Source organism: Narcine bancroftii, chromosome 5 (assembly GCF_036971445.1).
Source record: "Narcine bancroftii isolate sNarBan1 chromosome 5, sNarBan1.hap1, whole genome shotgun sequence".
Taxonomy (NCBI): domain Eukaryota; kingdom Metazoa; phylum Chordata; class Chondrichthyes; order Torpediniformes; family Narcinidae; genus Narcine; species Narcine bancroftii.
In genome coordinates this window covers 98,465,072-98,485,047 of record NC_091473.1, presented here as the reverse complement: position 1 = coordinate 98,485,047, position 19,976 = coordinate 98,465,072, and the positions used below count along the sequence as shown (strand labels likewise).

The 19,976-nt window shown below is 39.8% G+C and overlaps 1 protein-coding gene across 2 annotated transcripts in view; it reads right to left on the bottom strand.

Moving 5' to 3' along the window:
* Nucleotides 1-1,481: 1,481 nt before the first annotated feature.
* The window catches only part of c8a (complement component 8, alpha polypeptide), a 35,285-nt gene continuing 16,790 nt past the window's right edge, over nucleotides 1,482-19,976 (bottom strand). For both annotated transcript variants that reach the window (XM_069938492.1, XM_069938493.1), the window contains 7 exons: nucleotides 12,948-13,134; nucleotides 12,054-12,236; nucleotides 9,596-9,836; nucleotides 7,645-7,755; nucleotides 6,036-6,199; nucleotides 4,067-4,289; nucleotides 1,482-1,960 (listed from right to left, as the gene is read on the bottom strand). In XM_069938492.1, the coding sequence (XP_069794593.1) occupies nucleotides 1,812-1,960; nucleotides 4,067-4,289; nucleotides 6,036-6,199; nucleotides 7,645-7,755; nucleotides 9,596-9,836; nucleotides 12,054-12,236; nucleotides 12,948-13,134 (1,258 nt within the window). In that variant the 3' untranslated portion in view covers nucleotides 1,482-1,811. The remainder of the gene's footprint in view (nucleotides 1,961-4,066; nucleotides 4,290-6,035; nucleotides 6,200-7,644; nucleotides 7,756-9,595; nucleotides 9,837-12,053; nucleotides 12,237-12,947; nucleotides 13,135-19,976) is intronic.

Genomic DNA, 19,976 nt, shown 5'->3' with positions numbered 1-19,976 from the left:
GTTCTGTGTTCACAGTTGTCACTTGATGCCATCAAATTCCTTTCTTTGTTTAACCAAGTTCGCACTAAGCTCTTGAAAAAACAGCACTGTTCCACCCTCAAACTTGGCTGGGCCATTATTTTCCCTGGCATAATTGCCTGGTTCTCTTAGCATTGCCTCCCAATCCCTGTAACTCAGAAATCTTACCAGGACGGGTAATGGGGAGCTCTCTCCACAAGCAAGTTTTATTTGAATCTTCCTGCTTTCCACACTCGTGGGATCCATTCCTCAAAGAACTCCACTGGGTCATTCCCTTCAGTCCCTTCTTTTAGCCTGATGATACGGACATTATTCCTTCTACTGAAATTCTCCATATGATCCATTTTATCCAACACCAGTGTTTATCCAGTTTCCATGCCGTTGTATTTTCTTCCAGGGCCTTCAGTTTTTCATGAGCCATTATCAGATCATTTTCGGCCCAGCTCACCTGAGTCGTCAGGTCTTCAAGTGCCTTTCCCATCATCTGTATTTTGTCTGCCACCTTTCTTAGCACATTCTTTTATCTTAGAAAATCATCCACTCAAGGTCTCCATTGTTTCCAGCAATTTTTGACCAATCGTCTATTTGCGTCTACTCCAACATCATGGCAGCACCTTCTTCATCACGGCCTTGTGGACTTCCTGTCGATGATTTCGGTGATCTTTGAACTTCTTCAGCCTTAGCTTTATGGACTTATTTTCTTAACCTTCATTTTCTACTTTTAGCATGTAAAATCTTTAACCTGATATCTTTGAATTGACTTTTTAATCACTCTTCATGGAGAGCTCGTCTAACCCATGTCTGACTAGATCCTTCACATGGCCACCACCCCCACCCCCCAACATGCAGTGATCTTAATTTAGTATTTCCACTCTATCCTCTCAGGTGACCCCAAGCAGAAAAAAGCAAGCTCATTAGAGCCAGGTATAAAACAAAGCTGGAATGCACTGTAAGATAAGATGTTCCTTCCACCAGAAATGAGTAAGTACATCCCTTGCATGAAGATTTCTAGATGAGGGAAGGAGTTGGATTTCCAAAGGTTGAACATTGTGTTTTGCATTTTCATGGATCAACTCCGCACAGTGATCCAAAGGGGTGGAATGCTGTGCATTCATGCAAATTATCCCCTGAAATACCCCATCAGAATACCTAATGTTTTAGGCAGAATGAGGCAGTACAGCTCTGCAGAGTATCCATCCACCAGTCGACCCCTTGGAAATAAGATTTCCTAATACACACCCTGCAAACCAAACTAAATGTGTGTCCTGATCACTTTTATAACTCCAGTGTTTATTGCTCATTTGATAAGATTTGTGTGAAATATCTAAGCATCTTTATCTTTTACTAGAATTGCTGTAATAGATTTTCATTTGATGCATCATTTTTCCCCATTATCTGTTTATGAATAATTTTTCAGTGAAACTGTAATATTGAAAATAATGGATCAGATGTTAGAGGACCCATGAGCATCAATCATATGGTTTATTTTCTGCGATATTGTGACATCAAGTATGTTGATGAATCAACTGTCAATGTTTGATCTCAGTGTTATGGAGAGGCTTATTGAAATGACATCAATTTTTACAAATCATTTTGTGAGTATTTTTCAACAAATGTAGTCTCCTTCAGTGTCTTGTCAACTTAAATGTTTCAAATTAGCGGACACCACCTGAACTTTTTGTATTTAAGATACCGTAAGGAAACACAGGGAATTATGCAGTACTTTCCTATTGAAATAATTAGCATTTCAAAGCATACAGTGCAAACGGCCAAAACACTGGGGCCAATATTATTTAACAGTACTGAGTTTGTGTGCTCTTCCCCAGACACATGGCACCGCCGTCTTTTGGGGCTGGATGGTTACAGTTCCGTGTTCGTCTTCGTGAACCACGAGTGCATGAAGACCATTGAGACCAGCAGTCCCAACCTCCATTTGTGACCCCTGTGAAAGTAAAGGACAGTCAGACATTTTTCCATTAACTTGGTCTGGCATCATATTCACCTGTAAACAAAAGGGCAAAGGTTATAAGCTCCTTTTCAAACTCACACTAGAAAAATTTGGTACAGTATTTCCTCAAACATAAATTATGATTTTGAACAGAAGGCACATCTTATCCTAAAATTTTATTATATGAAATTATTAAAATGATTTAAACTTGAGAAAGCATCATCAGAATAATGAGTAGTTAATCTGTGTCCGATTACTCCACCTGCAACTGTTTGGCACAAAATCAAGATTTGACACTTTTTTAAAAGCCATTTAAGTAGAGTTGGCTCAACAGGTGCAGTCCTGTCCACATCACAAATCTTCATATTCTTAGAAATTAGCAGCTTCAAATAGCTGACCTGGGAAATGAAAATTGATGGTCAAGAATCCATATTAACGCATCTACTTGGTTAGAAGACGAAGGAAGTTCAGCACGTTCCCTTGTCCCTCAACATCTGCAGATGCACCATCAAAAGCTTTCCAACTGGATGCATCACAGCATGGTATGGGAGGTGTTTGGAAGAAGCTGCTGAAGGTGGTGAATACAGCTCAAAACATAATACACTTTCCTGTCCTCCATGAATTCCATCTACATCTTCCATGGCCTATACCCATAACACCACATTCACACTTCCTTCTCCCTCTTCCCATTGGGGAAAAGACTCAAGGGGTTGAAAGCACACATGAACAGGATTAAAAACAGTTTCAACCCTGCACCCATCAGGGTCCTGAATGAACCTTACATCAGTTTTATCCTGTTGCCCCTTTTTGGTACGAATTGATCTTTCTTTTCATTGTAACTCTTTACTCTGTAAATTGCACTCCATGCAGAGCTTTCTGAATGTTAGATATAACCTATTAGATTGCTTGCAGAGGAAGCTTTCTCACTGTACAAATGTGATGTGACAAATAACCTTAAACTTCAGCTTAAACTTAAATAAATGCAGCCATGAAATTCCAATTTGTCATTATAGCTACTATATTTCCTATTACTTCTCAAGACTGGAGAGGCACTGTCAAGTTTAAACTGAAAGCATCAGGCTGTGTTATTATGTGTCCCAGTTGCAGACTCAGAGCTGTGAAAAATAAAACATCAAAGGTGAGTAAAATTAAAATTCCTTAAATGTTCTTTTTTCAAAAAGCCCAGGTGCATGATTATTTCAGAATGTAAATTGATTCCTTGGCTGACAATACAATTTGTGCCTCTGGCTTTAAATGTCATTGAAGATGGAGTTCACAGAGTGCTTTAGAAACTCAGCAGATCACCCAGGACACTTGGAAAGTAAAAGTAGTCGATGTTTCAGGCCTGAGCCCTTCTTCAGGAGTGCCGAAAATTAGGCAGACACGTGGATAAAAAGGTTGAGGGGGGGAGTAAGGGAAGGGGGTGGAACACAGTTGAGAGGTAATCAGTGGGAGGGTAGAAGCTGAGAAGTGTTGGAGAGTCAAGCTTATTGTCATCTGATTGTACAAGTACAACCTGACGAAATAGTGTTGTCCAGTCCTCGATGGAAAAACATGCAGACTCACAACCAGACATAACATACATACAGACAAACAATACATATGCAGGACAAGTAGTATAGCTATAAAAATAAATAAATAAATGTTGTTTTGTACAAATGAGAGTCTTGGATGGTTAGTGTGAGCAGTTCCTGAGGGCAGAGGGCTAAGAAAGATGGTTCTCTAATCAGAAAGGAGTGGAGAACTGGAGAAAGGAGGATTAGGGAAAGCGAGACCAGGGAAGTGGGTAAACAGAAATTGGAGGAAAATGTTAATGCTGTCTGGTGAGAGACTGCCACGATGAAATAGAGGTATTGTTTATGCTATATGCCATTTGACTTAGCAACAGTAGGCCCTGATCCATAGAGTCAATGATGCACCACACAATGAGCAAATCGGATGTTTTTAACAACATACTGGTCTCTAAGCTTTGAAGTATTTTAACAAAAAAATAATGCATACAAACAAGAGATTACATTTATATCTGCAATAGAGGTAATATTTGTAACTTTAACTGAAACGACTACAAGGATCCTGATAATATCTGTCATAATTTCTTACCCTTTCGTTTTGTTTCTTGACAAGCTTTCCCACTATAACCAGGTTCACAAACACAGCTACAGACATTGGTCATGAGTAAAGGACTTCCGTTATTGTAACATTCGTGGCACCTGCAAGGATGAAACTCAGACAAATATTCCTCCATTGCTGTCTTTAAATGCTGTTGCTTAATGTTAACTGATGGAAGATTACTTCTGGATATCAATTCATAAATGGGCATGACCTAGAATAAGTGACATAAATGAAAGTTTAGACTTGGCCCAAAGTTAAAACTTTGCATCAGTCTGTTCATTTTAATTTAATTTGTCTCAAAGCACAAAAGCAATTTTAAAATTACTGAGACCAGTCTAGATCATATATAATTATGGGGATAAGGCTGGAAAGGGGTACTGATAGTAGTGTCAGCCATGATCTGTAAAATGGCGGTGCTGGCTCAATGGGCCGAAGGGCCTACTCCAGCTCCTATTATCTATCTATAATTTTAATTTTTAAAAAATGTAGACATATAGAACAATAATACCCTATTTGGCCCATGAGCCCCTGCCACCCAATTACACCCTATTGACCTACAACCCCGGAACGTTTTGAAGAGTGGGAAGAAACCAGAGACCCTGAGAGAAACTCTCGCAGACACAGGGAGAATGTACAAACTCTTTACAGACAGTACAGGATTTGAAACCCAGTCCCAATTGCTGGCGCTGTAACAGCATTGCGCTAACCGCTAGGCTAACCATGCCAACCCAAAAAAGGATATTCCTAGTTAATATCTGCTTTGAAGCATTCGTTATATGTAAAATCACCAAACATTGCAATTTGTGAGTATTATTATCTGCATTGATTCTGCTTCTTAATTAAAGGTCTTTCCAATCTCAGAAAAGTTTATTGCATTGCAGTGACTGTAACAATAGTAACACACAGCACCAAAACTTTCCGTTTCTGAAAGGTCTTTACTCGAGGAACCTCACTGCCCTGATATCTCAGTTCTATTTCTGAATCTTGTTCTGCTTCCAAATAAGTATCCAGCATTTCTTTAAAAGATGGTCTCAGCTAAGTATTCTGACAAAAATATTCATGCTTAACTCACTCTGCTAAAAAAAATTGTCCCTCTTCTACTTCCCACTTTGAAGTAACCGTTTTAAATTAATATGCTTTAGTTGCTGATTTCAGATTCACAAGAAATAGTTTTGTCCCTATTCAATGCTTTAGAAAATCCTAAGATTTGAAGCCAACTATAAAAGCAGGTGTTTTTCTTGATCAGGAGGCTGCACCTTATTTCCTCCCTCCCTACGTATCTTTACAAGTCTCAATGCTTGCAGACGCTTTGTCCATGTATTAAAGCATTATCCATTTTCTGTTTGGATTATGACACTTTCACCAACATCGTTCCTTAGTAGATTTCCCTTTGGGCTCACTATCTTTCTAAATATTTGTTTCAAGATCATTATGACAGCTGTCTGTCTTGTTACAAATTAGCTATTATGATATTCGGGTCTTTGTTTGCTGCTTCACAAACAAAACCAATGACTTTTTCATTGAATTTTTAAAAATACTATTGCCCCTAAAGAATTTCTCCAAGGAGTAGTGCAAATGTAACAACTAGAATCATGCCCTGTTCTCACTTATCTATTCATGTTTTGGTCTTGCTTTCAATGCTTCAGGGCTGCTTGGTGGAAAATTCTCCTCTATTCCCATTTTTATTTTTCTTCTGTTCCATTTATCTATCAGTTCACATGTTTCACCTGCAGTCAAAAGATATCCTCAGCAGTGGTTCACAGATCCTCAATGCTTCAAATGCTCATTTAAATGCTCTTAATTTCTAAGATGCTGGATGATATATTTCATAATGTTTGTTTTAATTGCATCAAGATGAAGATGGGATATTTTAATTTTCCTTAAATAGCTGGGATAAATCCTTATTTGTGTGAAGTAGAGCACAGATCTCTGGATGGCTCCCAGATTATGATTTTACCTCAAAGTCAATGATTGCTGGAACGTATTTCAAGGATTTACCCCAGTGCCGATACATTTTGGCATTTGGTACTTCTTGACCTTGCATTCCGCCAATTGACTTATGGTCTCCTCCCACAACATGTACAATAACATCTTGTATGTAACTTCTCGAACTGCTTGAAGCTAAAATAATAATTGAAAAATATTTACTTTTTCATAGAATATCACACACTGTACAACTGAATTTTAGGAGAATGAAATTAATGCTCCAAGCACATATTAATTTTGAATATTATTTCAAATTCAGTCAAGGAAATCCTACCATGATCAAATAGACATTCTCCTTTGACTTAGTTGGTTTTTTTTTCTTGACCTTATCATTGTTGTATTTCATTCTTTTTGGTTCTTCAGCAAATATTATTGCACGATTGATTAATACTCTAATTTTTAGCACCTAACATCTGGCTAAATGCAGGAAAGGGTTCTGCATCAAATTGCCAAATTAACTCATGTCAATAAATAATTTTGCACTTAGTATTGATTAAAGTCTTTAACATATCAGCCATTTTACTGCACAAAAACACAAGAGCTGCAGATGCTGGAATCCTGAGCAAACAATGAGGACCTTGAGGGTCTCAAGCATCCAGATAGAGAAATTTTTCAGATCAGAATCTTCCTCAATCTACCTTACTATGCTTGTTTCTACTGGGAGAAAAAAAAATGCAGTGTGTTAGGACAGGTTTCGGTGCTTTTCAATAATCTCAATGTATATATTTTTTAAAAGGAATGATTATTTCTACAAATATTGTGAGTTGCAGATAAAAATGCAGTCATGAGATTTGTGATACAACACTTTGAACTTCCTGAAGTGGACCTCAGCCACAATTTTATGCATCTCGTAGATAAATAACAGAAAGACAATTTTGAAAAGCAGTTTATCATCATCAATCATAACTAGCTCTTCACATTATACCAGTAATTTTCATGTGAGTCCATTTACCTTTATATTTACCTTTTAGTGCAGCCTAAACCAAGTAATTCTTTGCAGGAAGTGCTTTCTTTTGGTTTTACTCTGCAGTTTAATGATTCTATGAAATTACAATTAATGTTAAACTGGGACTAATTCACACTGATGTCAACCTTGAAGTATAAATGCAATTTAAGACAAAATGTCCTCAATGGAACTAAAATGTTTTCTCTGCACTGTTGCCAGCTTTGCTACCATAACTTTGAGTGAGTTTGAATCCAGATTGCTTGTGTGGGGTCTTCTCTTCTATGACTTCAACTCTTGTGCCATCATAACCAGGGAAGCTGAAGTGTATTTAGCCCTCCATAATAATGAGAGTGGAACCATGGACTACATTTGGCAAGAGTTCAATTCTTGAACCTGGGGTGTTTGAGAAAGATGGATAACCAAGCAAATATTTATCTTTTTAAAAAAAAACATATTTTTGCAACAATTTTGAACAAGATGCTTCCTGTGTAACTAATGACTCATTTAAACTATCAAATTTTGTTGTGTATTTTATACTGCAATAAATAGTAATTCACAGCTATTAAAATATAAGAAGCATTTGTGTTAACAAGTAAACTTTATTATTGTGATTTAATGTTTGTTATTTGCTTACTTTTTTCCTCATTTGCTCTGTGCTGACACTTTTCAAAGCCAACAGAAAAAGCACCCATCAGTACTCCCAGTGATCCTGCAATACAACTTCCAGCTTGGTCCGCAGAAAAACCTTTAAGTAAATAAAAGAACATGTACTTAGATACAACTTATTCAAATTGTGCTGCAAATTCTGTCATGCTTTGCAAGGACCTGCATTGAGAATCAGGTAATGGACAGTACACAGGTAGCAAAAGAACTCATTCTCATGTGGAGTTCAAGAGGAAGAAAGTCCAAGCCATTTAGTAAAATTATATGAACAGATATAAGGAGGAGTTTCTTTATCCAGAGGGTGGCGAATTTGCAGAATTTGTTCCAAATGGCACTGTGGAGACCATCATTGAGGACATTTAAGACATTTAATCAGGAAGTGGATCAAGGGATATGGGGAAAAGGCAGGAGAATGGGATTGAAAAGGATAGTAAATCAGCCATGATGGAATGGCAGGGAAGGCCATTCGATAGGCTAAATGGACTAATTCCCACATCTATATCTAATGGCCTTAAACCAGATCTTTCACAATTCATATGAAACATTGCAAATTCTCAGGTAATCTTAGGAAAGTCTCTATTATAAACATTTTAGCTCAGCAAACTTAAAAGTTTGTTTTGAGGTTCTCTAAAAATGTACCCTGTGTATTTTTGGTCCAATTTCTTTGTCATACTTTATATGGAATACCGCCTTAATAAGAACTAATAGAGTCTATCAGCAAAATAAACCGGACAGAGAAAGAGATTACAGTGATGGATAGACCAATGAGATCTGGAAACTACAAGGAACCAAATTAATGTTAAAAAAAAATCAAAGAAAATCATTTTTTAAAAACAGGATTTTGAAATGGAAGGTGAACTAAGAAAAAATAAATGATAAAATTAATTACCTCTCAGGGTAAAAGTTACCATTCAGGCCAGATTATGATTTCCCTTGAGCTTAGTGGCTTACTAGACCATGTCCAGGGTAACTGCAAGTGAACATGGGTCTGGAATTACACGTACGCAAATTGGGGCAGATCTGCTTCATGGTCCTCAAGATATGCAGAGGTCCCTGAACTCTTGAAAAAAACAACAGCTCAAGTTGCAGAGATCCCAGCATGTAGTGCTACCGTCCACTGTCACTCATGCAACAATGGTCCATTTTGTGAGAGCTTTTGTTGGGGATGCCAGAGCAAGCAGTGTGACCACTCAGGCTGCATTTTGGTCACCATGCTATTATGGGTGCTGGCATCTATGGCAACACCATGATTTCTACCTGGACTTTGTAGGCTGGTCCAGAAAGTTAAAAGACAAAGGATTAGAGGCATGGACCCAAAATTAGCTGGGTGAAAGGAGAAGACAGAGAGTAGTGGTGAATATGTATTTTTTTCCTAAAATCTGTTATGGTGGACCACACAGATTAGTGATCAGATCTTTATTGCCTTTAATTTATATAAATGTCATAAATGAGAAGACACAAAAGTTGATAGAGACATGGATAATGAAGAAGATTTTTTAAGGATATAGTGGTATATTCAATCAGCTGAACAGTTGGGTGGAGCTGTGGCAGATGGAATTTAATCCAGTCGAATGTGAGGGTATGCACTTTGGGAAGTCAAAACCTAGTAAAAAATATAGAATAAATAACAAGTGATTCATTGCAACAGTAGTAACCGCAGCAAGAGCAAGGGTTCAGACCCTGATAGTGTTTTCTTTAAATTCTTGTATAGATCAATAAGACAATTTTTAAGCACACACCAGAATTTAACTCTAGTCATCTATTACAATGCCATATATCCAGTCTTACATTTCTGTTATATTGGCTGTTGTGCAATGCACCCCTCCACAATACACAAGTATGGAGCTAATATGAAGTAACTTCATCTGAAAATAACGTCACAATATTAATTTATTCAAACAACAGTATTAATTGTCACAAACCTGACTTTTTCAATTCATGGTTATTCATGACAAGGAAGAACTCAAAAACACCTCCCATCGTTCCTGAAGCATAGTAATGGGTTCCATAATCAGCAATGAATTTAGAGTACATCCCATAATTGTACTCATCCGGGAGTTTCATCAGGGATTCAATCATTCCTTCATCCAAAATTAAATTGTGTCTCCTCATTTTGAAGTGAGCAGTTTGAATTTTAGTTCGTACACGAACAAAGCTCACATCCTAGAAAAAAATTGTGCCAATATTTATTCAGTAATTATTTTAAGAAATGCAACACAACATGTAATTGTGGACTATAAGTGTCTTTATTAACTAATCAGTCAGTGATGTTATGGAGTCCAGAGGATCCCAAAACCCAGCAGCAATAGATATGCACCATGACAAAGGGTTACTTAAACAAAAGTTGCTTTTAATTATCTTTAAACATGAAAACAGAATCAAACTTTAACTTATTACTATCAACTTACTTAACCTACTTAATCCCCTCTAATTCTAAGTGCACGTGTGTGTAATGTGTATATAAATGTAGAAAAGTTTTTTTGGTTCACAGTCCAATCTCACTGGTTCCAGGCAATTCTTGTACAATGCATAGAAGTTAGCATTAATAAAATTCACAAGGCTCTGGTGCTTAACAGACAGCTGGTTACCACTCAGGAGGGTTCTTGTTGGTTTTTAGAGAGAGATTCCTTTTGTTCCAGGACATCCGGAACTTTTTAATCATTCTTGCTGACAAAACTTGTGCCCTTCAGGGTTCTCCAGATGATCCTCTTTCTTTCAGGCCACCACAGAGTTCCTTTCAAACAGCCGGTCTTCTCCTTTGACCAGGTAGTCTTTCATAGTTTGCCAGCTTGTCCCTCTGGAACCAAAGTTTCTTTCTTTCCTCTCTGTCACTCCCTCCCTCTCTGAGAACACAGCTGTTCTGCCTCTACCTGCAAAGATCACGTGCTCTTCCAGCCAAGTTGCTGCTGTATGTTGCTACTTTGTTGCCTTTTGCAAAATGGCACTCCAAAAGTCCTGCAAAGATTCTGTGTTTTAAAATGTTTGTGTGCAACCTGCTCTAACAATCATCCCAAACCACCTTTAAATACTCTGTCACAATGACCATAAAGTTATTAATATTTCAGTTGCCAAATACAGTCACTTTCCTTTATTTATAGAACCTGTACAGTGACAATGAATATATTTTAATAGCAAACCCATGCATTCACAGAGAAGTGGCTTTGCCATTGGCACAAGAATCCTTCCACTTTCAGTAAGTGGTTAAGGCTACTTCAGAAATAGTTTTCGGACAGCACAACCAGGAACAAGTAGAAGTTGGGCACAAATACAATCGACCAGATGGTGGGTTTTGAAATCTCAGTGAGCTAAAGTACACATTTTAGTACCTACAGCTAAAATTCAATATGCACGCACAACCATATACACAGTTGCAGATAACTTTCAAAGAAACTCAGATGCGTGGCTTTCATAAACATTTGGGGAAACACATTCCACCAAGGGATGATTCAATACTATTGAACTGACATCAATTATTTCCATAGAAATGGTATTTCTGAGAATTGTGTGGGTTCCAGGTTTTTCTTGAGTCCTAGTTTGCATTTTGTACATAAACTTTTGAATGTGGTCTGCATGTCAGCTGTAATGCATACAAATTCAAAAGGTATATGTCTTACATAAGCCCACGTTCACACTAAGCCTTAACTACAGTGAATAGTCCAAGGTCAGCACCAGAACAAGTGTTGGAGGAGGGCATTAGGGTAACCAGGTGGGGCACAGTCTGACAATCATAAACATGCTCAGCCGGGGTGGGGGAGGAGGGGTAGACAGCGACAGCCTACCTGCCCGGGTGGGACATAGTCTGACAGTCATAGAGTCAGTCAGGGGGAGGGTACTGGCAGGGGTCTACCTGCCGAGCAGACATGAACCTCCTCCATCACTCTGATGTAGCAACTGAAAGCACTGCTTTTATTGCATGGAGAGTCACTAGTATGCATCAGGCTGGTTGCTAGCGACTTGATGCACTCTAGTGGCGCTGGTAGAGGAGGGCCTGACAGTAACCATATGGGGCACAACACCTTGCAAGAGGGGAGGCCGTGTCACGCGAGCGTATCGAGCATGTGTGGGTACAGCGCCTCATAAGGAGGAACCAACCATGGAATAGACTACGTCAGTTTCAACTGACATAAATCAGCAAGAAAAATTGCAGTTTATATGCAGACAATTTTACGTGCGTTTTGCTCAAATTTTTTTGGATGCTTACCTTAAATAAATAATATAAATCACTCTGACCAAATCCAATTTGTAAATGTGGAAGAAAACAATAACAATAGGAAAATAGCAAATCAATAAGAAAACTCAAAAATGCTTTGGCCATTTTAACTCTTCCATTAATCTATTCAGTTTGACTAGATTGACAGATATTATCTGCAATTTACTCACCATCTTTTCATAGCTGGTCAGATTTTGAATAACACCTGAGTAGGAACTATACCTGGCTCCAACATCCACAATAAAAAGTTTGAAATTGACTCCAATTTCAAAAGAATTCTCTTTCTTCAATGCTGTGTGTAAACTGTTAATATCTCTGTAAACCTCCACAGAAAACCCAGAATCAGCAATTGCCTATAAGTAAAACAGAACAAAAATGAAGAATAAAAGAGCAGCGAATTGATAAAATTGGACCTATAGCTCAAGTCTGTGAAATTCCAAACTACATGCAGCGTTGAAAAGAAAGTGAAGACAAGACTTAATAAGGTCTCAAGGTGGTGATGAAAACGACAAAAGCCTCCAGAAAGTCCAACAGAAAAAAAATTGGGCCAGTAAGTCCTTAAGGCTAGTTCAGAAATAGTTTTCGGTCAGCACAACCAGGTTGGGCACAAAGGGTACAAACACAATCGACCAGATGGTGGGTCTTGAAATCATGTTTTTAGACCTAGACAAAAGACATAGGGATTTTCCAGAGATTTGTTTCCTGTCCAAAGTTCCATTTAATAATGGCAAAACAAAGATTTATTTCCCCTCCTTGAAAGCTTTAGACTGATAGTCAAGCAAACTGTTGTTGGTCCAAGTCAGCCAAATGGCGTGGGTTGAATTAATGGCTGTCAACAGCAGTATATGGACTGTACTTTGCAAAATTAACACAGGAGAGGAATGATGGCCCAAAACTTTGCATTAGTGGTGTCTCAATAGGCCTGCTGAAACTGCATTGGAGCAACCAGTAAAAGTAACATAAAGTCTTTGCTTTGTTTCAGTCACAGACAGTCTGGGAGTTGTATCACCAGAGTTTCGTATTTCATAACCTATTAAGGAAGAATTTCTGCATTCAGTTCTTACCTCAAACCTATACTGAAATATGTTGTACGGTTTTCGGAAGTATTTCTCATCATCATTATAGTAGAGATGTTCGCACTCACTGTCATATCGCAGTTCCCTCCAATCTCCGTTGTATACATACTCACAATATCCATTGTATCCAGAATTTAAAACAGTGCTTACGACTTCATTTGTTAAGATGTTATAACTTTAAAAATTAAAAAAAAACAATAGGTGAAAACAAATCCAATGCTTGATTTGTAAATATGTGCAAAGTTTTAATATGAGACTCTGTTGATAATGCTGAGACCTGCTAAAGAGTGCAATTTTAAACTGGTAAGATCCAGATCAATGTAGTTCTATGTTTTGTGAAGGTTCTGAACCAAAGACTCAAATGAGAGGCAATTTAACAGTGTTAAAAAAATTTTGCATTGTAATGTTGCAAGGCAGCAAAATAGATAATGAGTGTGACAGAAAGGGACCTTGCATTCTATTAGGGCTTTTCCACAGAAATTCCACAACATTGCTGTAAAGAAGGCCTGGCATTAAGCCGGCTTTGTTAGTTTACACTGAACCAAACAAAGCCGGCTGAATGCCAGGTCATTGTATTATTTTACACAGCAAACCAGCATTCCAGAAGCAAAAGAGGCAGGATGTGTAACACAACAGCGTTGGTGTCTAATGTTGTATAACATACACGTCGGACATTGCTTTCTACATAAAAATGGCGGTTGATGGGCTTATGTTAGCCATGAACATTTATGTCACTCTTCAAACGCAAGCAAATTTTCTGCAGAATGGATGCAGAATTCAGGTGAGCAATGTGTTTGAACGATCAGAAATATATTGGAGGAGAAATTGAAGAGAAGCGGAGAGCTTTTTGAGGCAGAAAGGCATGTGAATTTTCGATATCGTAGATGGAGACATTTAATTCTTGCAATTCAATTCGCGCTGGTCTCAGATAGAAAAATGTGGAGGAAAGAGAGAGACCACATGGGGCCCATGTTCTAGTCTAATGTCCTCAACAATTTTGATGAAGATGGGTGGCGGAGTCATTCTCTTATGTCTTGGAACACTTTTGACTTTGTATTGAAACTCATTGAGCCACATCTGAGGCACATGACAACTAACTGGTGACAGCCTCTGGAACCTCAGCTTGGACTTACTGTTGCTTTATGGTGGTATGCTATCCCATGTGAATATCGATCCATCAGTTGCATTTTTGGTGTCGTTGTCACCACTGTGTGTGTGTGTGTGTTGGTACGCCAAGTTACTGAAGGATTGAAGAGGGCCATTTTTAAATGTTTTGTTGACCTGCCGAGTTGTTCATGTCTTCAGGATGGACTTGCAGAACGGAGTATCCAATATGTGCTTGCGCCATCGAAGGCACACATATTCCCATCATCGCCCTCCCCACCACCCCATGAGGATGCACCAGCCTACTATAATCTGAAAGGGTGGAACTCCATGGTTCTTCAAGCTACTGTTGACCACAACTACTAGTAAGGACCACAATCTGGGTTACAATTATTTGTCTTTATCAATTAGTGTGTTTCATATGTCGATCTGTTACAATTATTTGTCTTTATCAATTAGTGTGTTTCATATGTTGATCTTTTTTGATTTTTCAGATACATAGATGTGTATGTGGGTTGGCCTGGTTACATGCATGAGGTTCGAGTTTTAGTCAGTCTACAGAAAGGCCAAAGATCAAGCAGCTACATCTATCCACGTGAAATAAGTTTATATAGCTCATTGCACTGTAATGTGTGAGTGGATCAATCAATCAATCATTTTTTTTTGTCATATGTAACCATATAGGATACCATCACAGTGAAATATATACATGTTGAAACTGAAGGAATGGCTGACTGAGCCTACTTCAAATGAAACTTATGACAAGTCCAAGGGTCAGGTCCAAGAGTCTTTTTATTGTAAATCAGCCACAAGATCTCAAAGCTTGCATAAAGTACATTGCTCTGCACAGAAACCCTAAATTGTTAACAGAGTGGAAATCCCTGTCCATGTAATCAGAGACCCAGTTTACCCCATCAGGAAGTGGCTTCACTAACCACCATGTGCTTGATCAATGTCAGAAAAGCTTTAACTACCATTTGAGCCCAGCAAGGATAGTGGTTGAAAATGCTATTGGACAGCTCAAAGGTCACTGGAGGTGCCTGGCCAAGCGACTTGATATTTGTACCACTTTTGTATCAGATGTTGTTGTCGCCTGTTGTGTTCTAGACAATATATATGAAATCAACAAGGAACACTTCTTGCCAGAGTGGAACAATGAGCTGCCCAATCTCCCTGAACCTGATCAAATTGCTTATCAGGGTGCAGAAGCACACAGGTCGCCAGGCTATCTGTGAAGCAATTATGTTCTTTCTGTAGGCAATTTAAGCAAACAAATAACAACTTTTAATAAATGTAAATTGCACATGTCAGAGAATTGTAGTATACAGGAAATGTAAACAACAATAAAAAGGGTAAATTCAACAGCAAATAACTATTTACAACTGTGCAAATAAACAAATCACCAATGACCATCTACACATGGCACCGCTGGAGTGGGGTTTACAGCAGCATATATATACCTTGCCTAGTGCCCTTTCCTCCGGCAGTTCGAGCAGGTCATGCTATAGGCTGGACAGTACTTCCGCGGGTGTTTGCTTTGGCTGCAGTGGTTGCACCTCGTGTGCTCAACGGTGGCAGCGGCAGTTAGGGGCCCCAAGTCCCAAGATGGCGTCGCCTGTTCTCCCCACCTGGTGGCCGTGTGGCCTGTTGAGTAGGCCTTCACGTTCTTTTGGGCAGTCTCCAGTGACTTGGCCATCTGCACAACTTCCTGAAAGGACCAGTCGCCCTTATATGATAGGAGTGGAAGCCCATAACTAGCCTGTTGCTGATAAGCTCCTCCTGGTAGATCACTGCAGTCACATCACAGCACCCGCAGGCTCACCTCAGCTCCTGCATGGTCCTTATAAATCGTCAACTGACTCACCAGGTCCCTGGCGTCGGGTGTCCATTTGGTAGCGAGCATACAAAATGTTCATCAGGGCTCCATATTGCTGTCATAGTAGGGCCATTGCTTCTTCATTCCCTTGACAGCCACGGATTATTTGGTATGCTCGGTGGCCCACCACTGTGAAGAGCAGGTCATATCGATCGCCATTGACTGTGATCTCATGGTATCTCATGTAGGGCTTCAAGCAATGTAGCCACATGTCGAACTTGACAAAAGCCTTTGGTTCCTTTGGATTGGTTTCCAGCTTCTCCAGTCTAATCACCTTGTCCATGACAATTAAAATACTGATTAATAAACTGTGGCACAATCAATGACCACCCACAAATACAAAGCAAGTAGTCAAAGGCTTTATTAATCAGAAAACCTTGGCATGCCTCTACATGCTGCTGGCTCACATCCAAGACAGGTATGCGAGAGGAGACTAGGGCCCTCAGCCTTTATTAGGAATCTTACAGGGAGGAGCTACAGGTACAGAAGGTGAGCCAGCCTGCCCAGCCCAGGGAGGTCATGCCTGCAGTACCATGTTCCACCACAGGCACAACACAGTGTGGACAACAGTCACATCACTCCAGCATCTGAAGGAAGGAGGAGGAAGAAGACCCATGTGGTGGATGCTGTCATTCTTCTGTGGTGGCGGGGAATAATACTGCCTCTGGGGTGCTCGTGCTCGGTACTGCCATGTGGAGTTTGGTGCTGTGGAGTGGGAGCAGGGTGCTGTTGATCAGGAGATGCCATGAGTGCAGTCAGGTTCCAAATAAGTGAGGCCTAATTCTGCCTCCAGTGCTGCCATCTCTGCCTCCTGTGCCTCGCTCCTCAGCTGCTCCTCATGGGTCCTCTGCACTTCTGATTGAAGGCACTCCCCACAGCCAGTGCCAAGGAGGGGGCATTCACAGGTATTGCCCCCCCAAATTAGTTATTGTGCCCCCCCCCACCCGCAGCACTAGCCTCACTAGCGTCGCTAGTCACCATGCAGTGCATTTGTCTGTTATGTCAGAGGGAGGGGGAAGTGTGACAGTGGCATACATGGGAGGTTCATGGCAGGTAGGCATCCCACCCCCTCCACCATTGAGTGAGTTTTCGAACATCAGATTGTGTCCCTCCCACCACCGTGGTTGCCCTAATGTCCCCCATTAGGCTTGTTCTGACAGCAACCCTGGCACTCCCATTTCACACCTTCGCGGTCCATAGCCAGTAACAAGTCCTTCATTTCCTTTGTCACCACTTTGGCTTTGGTTGGTCTCTGCCTTTTCTGCCAAGGCAGGCATCCTATTAGCTATTAGCGAGATGGCTCTTTCTGGGCAAACACACTCACAAACACACATGGAAAAAAATTGTTAAACTCAAAATAAAAGGTTTTTACCTGGTCAATCGTGAGGCCCAGATTCATCATTTTTATTGCGGGCCTCTGTATCCATGGCATTAGGGACTCCGGCATCAGCACTGCTGCTGTAGGAGGGAGACACAGCTGGAATGTTCTCAGGGGAAGATGGATCCACCATGTTGCTCAGAAGAGCCACTGGGTTTGCAGTGTGACTTGTGCCCCAAATGGAATAGCACAGATCAAAATATGGCCAATCCAAATGCCATCTACCACACCTGCCATAGTGGTTGTTCACCTAATGGTAACTTTTTCACAGACATTTTAACTTGCTTGTCATCTGTGCCTTGTCCTGAGCAAAGCCACAGTCTCAAAGTTGTTGTGCCATCCTTTCCAATATTCGGCCATCCTTTACTGTCCCCATAATATGTCACCTTATTTTGTCCTCTGCTTGGAGGGTAAGGAGCTCGCAGATCTCTTTACCTCCCCAATTTGCAAACATCGTAACCATTAGCTGCTGACTGCTACCTGCTGCTTTAAATTTTTCAAATTTCCCACTGATAAGTCATACACATAACATGTCATCAAAATGTCATATTCCTTTCCCAACCTGGTCCCAGAATGCCGGATCTCCCCTTTTACATAGACGGTGATCCAGCGCTGTTACAACCTCTGCTGCCAAAAAAAAAGCCAGGACTGGAATGACACGACACCCCCCACCCCCCCATTGATAATAATTATCTTTCAGTCTTATATAGTGACTATAGGGTTGGAGTGAATGTGAATCAAAAATTAATGGGACTTGTAAGAAAGGGCTATTACAATTGTATTTAGATTGGCAAAGGTAGCCATGGGGACAAATCCATAGAGTGAATTCCAAAGTTTCTTGGAAGAATATGTCATGATGCTATCAAAAACCAGCTATTTTTAGATCCCTAACCCTAACCCTAATAAGGCAGGATAAAATAATGATCACATAGTAAAGTATCCTCTGATAAAGTGTGATCATAACATGACAAAATTTTTGACTCAGTTTAAGAGTGAGATATTTAGGTCGGAAATTGGTGATGTAAGTTTAAATTAACATAATTTAAAAGTTAGCAATGTGGTTGGTAAAATAAGCTGAATGCAAGATGGTAGAAAAATAGTAGAAGATATTTAAAGAGTTATTTCAAAATTCTCAATAGCAATATTTAATAAAGATATATCATTGAGATGTAAAGAATCAAACCACAGTTAAATAGATATCACAATGGAGTGAAAAAAATAAAATATCTATAATAAGTGGAAAATAGATTATGAAAGTTAACAAGTAAAATGTTAAAAACAAACACAAAGAAAAAAGTACATGACCAAAGAGGGAGCATTGATGAAATGAACATGGTCCCATTAAATGATGAGAATGGGGAATTAATAATGGGAAATAATAAAATAGTCAAGATTTGATAGAATCTGGTAGAAGATAATAAAAACCTCAGGCACATAGGAGGGAATCAGATGATAAAAGAGAAATATTGCTAAGATACTCTTCCATACATCAAGAGGGTCATGAGATAGTCGTGATTTATAACATGCACCAAGAAAGAGCTCAATGTGTAGCATATGGTAAATTGGAGGAAGTATCTGTTAATGTACCTGACCATCTTCCTCTTCTCTTAAGGCCAATGTATTCCCCTCATTCATATCTTTACATTTTTAACTAATACAGGGGCCATGAGTCTCCTGCTGCTTTCCATTATAACAAATTCCCCTTTTGACCATCATCCCTTTTCCAGATTGTTTGCAAGTCCCAAACTAAATGCAACGTTAAAAAAAAATGCAAAGCAGCCCTTTGGAAGCATAATCACTTACGTGGGGCACCAGCTCAAAGAGCAGCCTTGAATTTCTAGGATCACCAGTGGTTGAGTCACCACACATGTGTGAGCAGGACCGATGAGAGCAGAGTAGGAACATTTTCACAGGATGAACTCCCATGTGTTACAGGAAGCAGAGATGAAGACATTTGTAACAAAGCCTTTACATTGAAAAATACGCAGCAAAATTCAACAGTCAGTTGCCCATTCTAATATGGGTAAGTGTTGTGTAACTACAAAAACTGCTCTCTCACCTGGATGACAAATGGCAGTTAATATCTTTGCTTCAGTGCTTGCCCTCTATTGGCCTAGCTGCTCCCTCAGTGCTGGCCCACCATTGGCCTGGCTGCTCCCTCAGTACTGTCACTCCATTGGCCTGACTACTCCCTCAGAGCTTGCCCTCCATTGGCCTGGCTGCTCCCTCAGTGCTGGCCCACCATTGGCCTGGCTGCTCCCTCAGTACTGTCACTCCATTGGCCTGACTACTCCCTCAGAGCTTGCCCTCCATTGGCCTGGCTGCTCCCTCAGTGCTTGCACTCTATTGGCCTGGTTGCTCACACAGTGCTGGCCTTCCATTATCCTAGCAGCTCCATCAGTGCTGCCCCTGCATTAGGCAAGCCACTCCTTCTGAAATAAGACAATAAGAGATGGCAGCAGAATTAAGGCATTCAATCTATTGAGGCAGCTCCAATATTTGAATCTTGGTTCATATATTGTTGTAAATACCACAATCTATCAGATTCTAGGTTGTACAATACTAGAAAACAAAACTTTTAATATATTTCATATTTCTGCAAGGAACATAATCGGAATCAGATTTATTGTCATGAGCATGTGCCACAATGGAAAGCAAA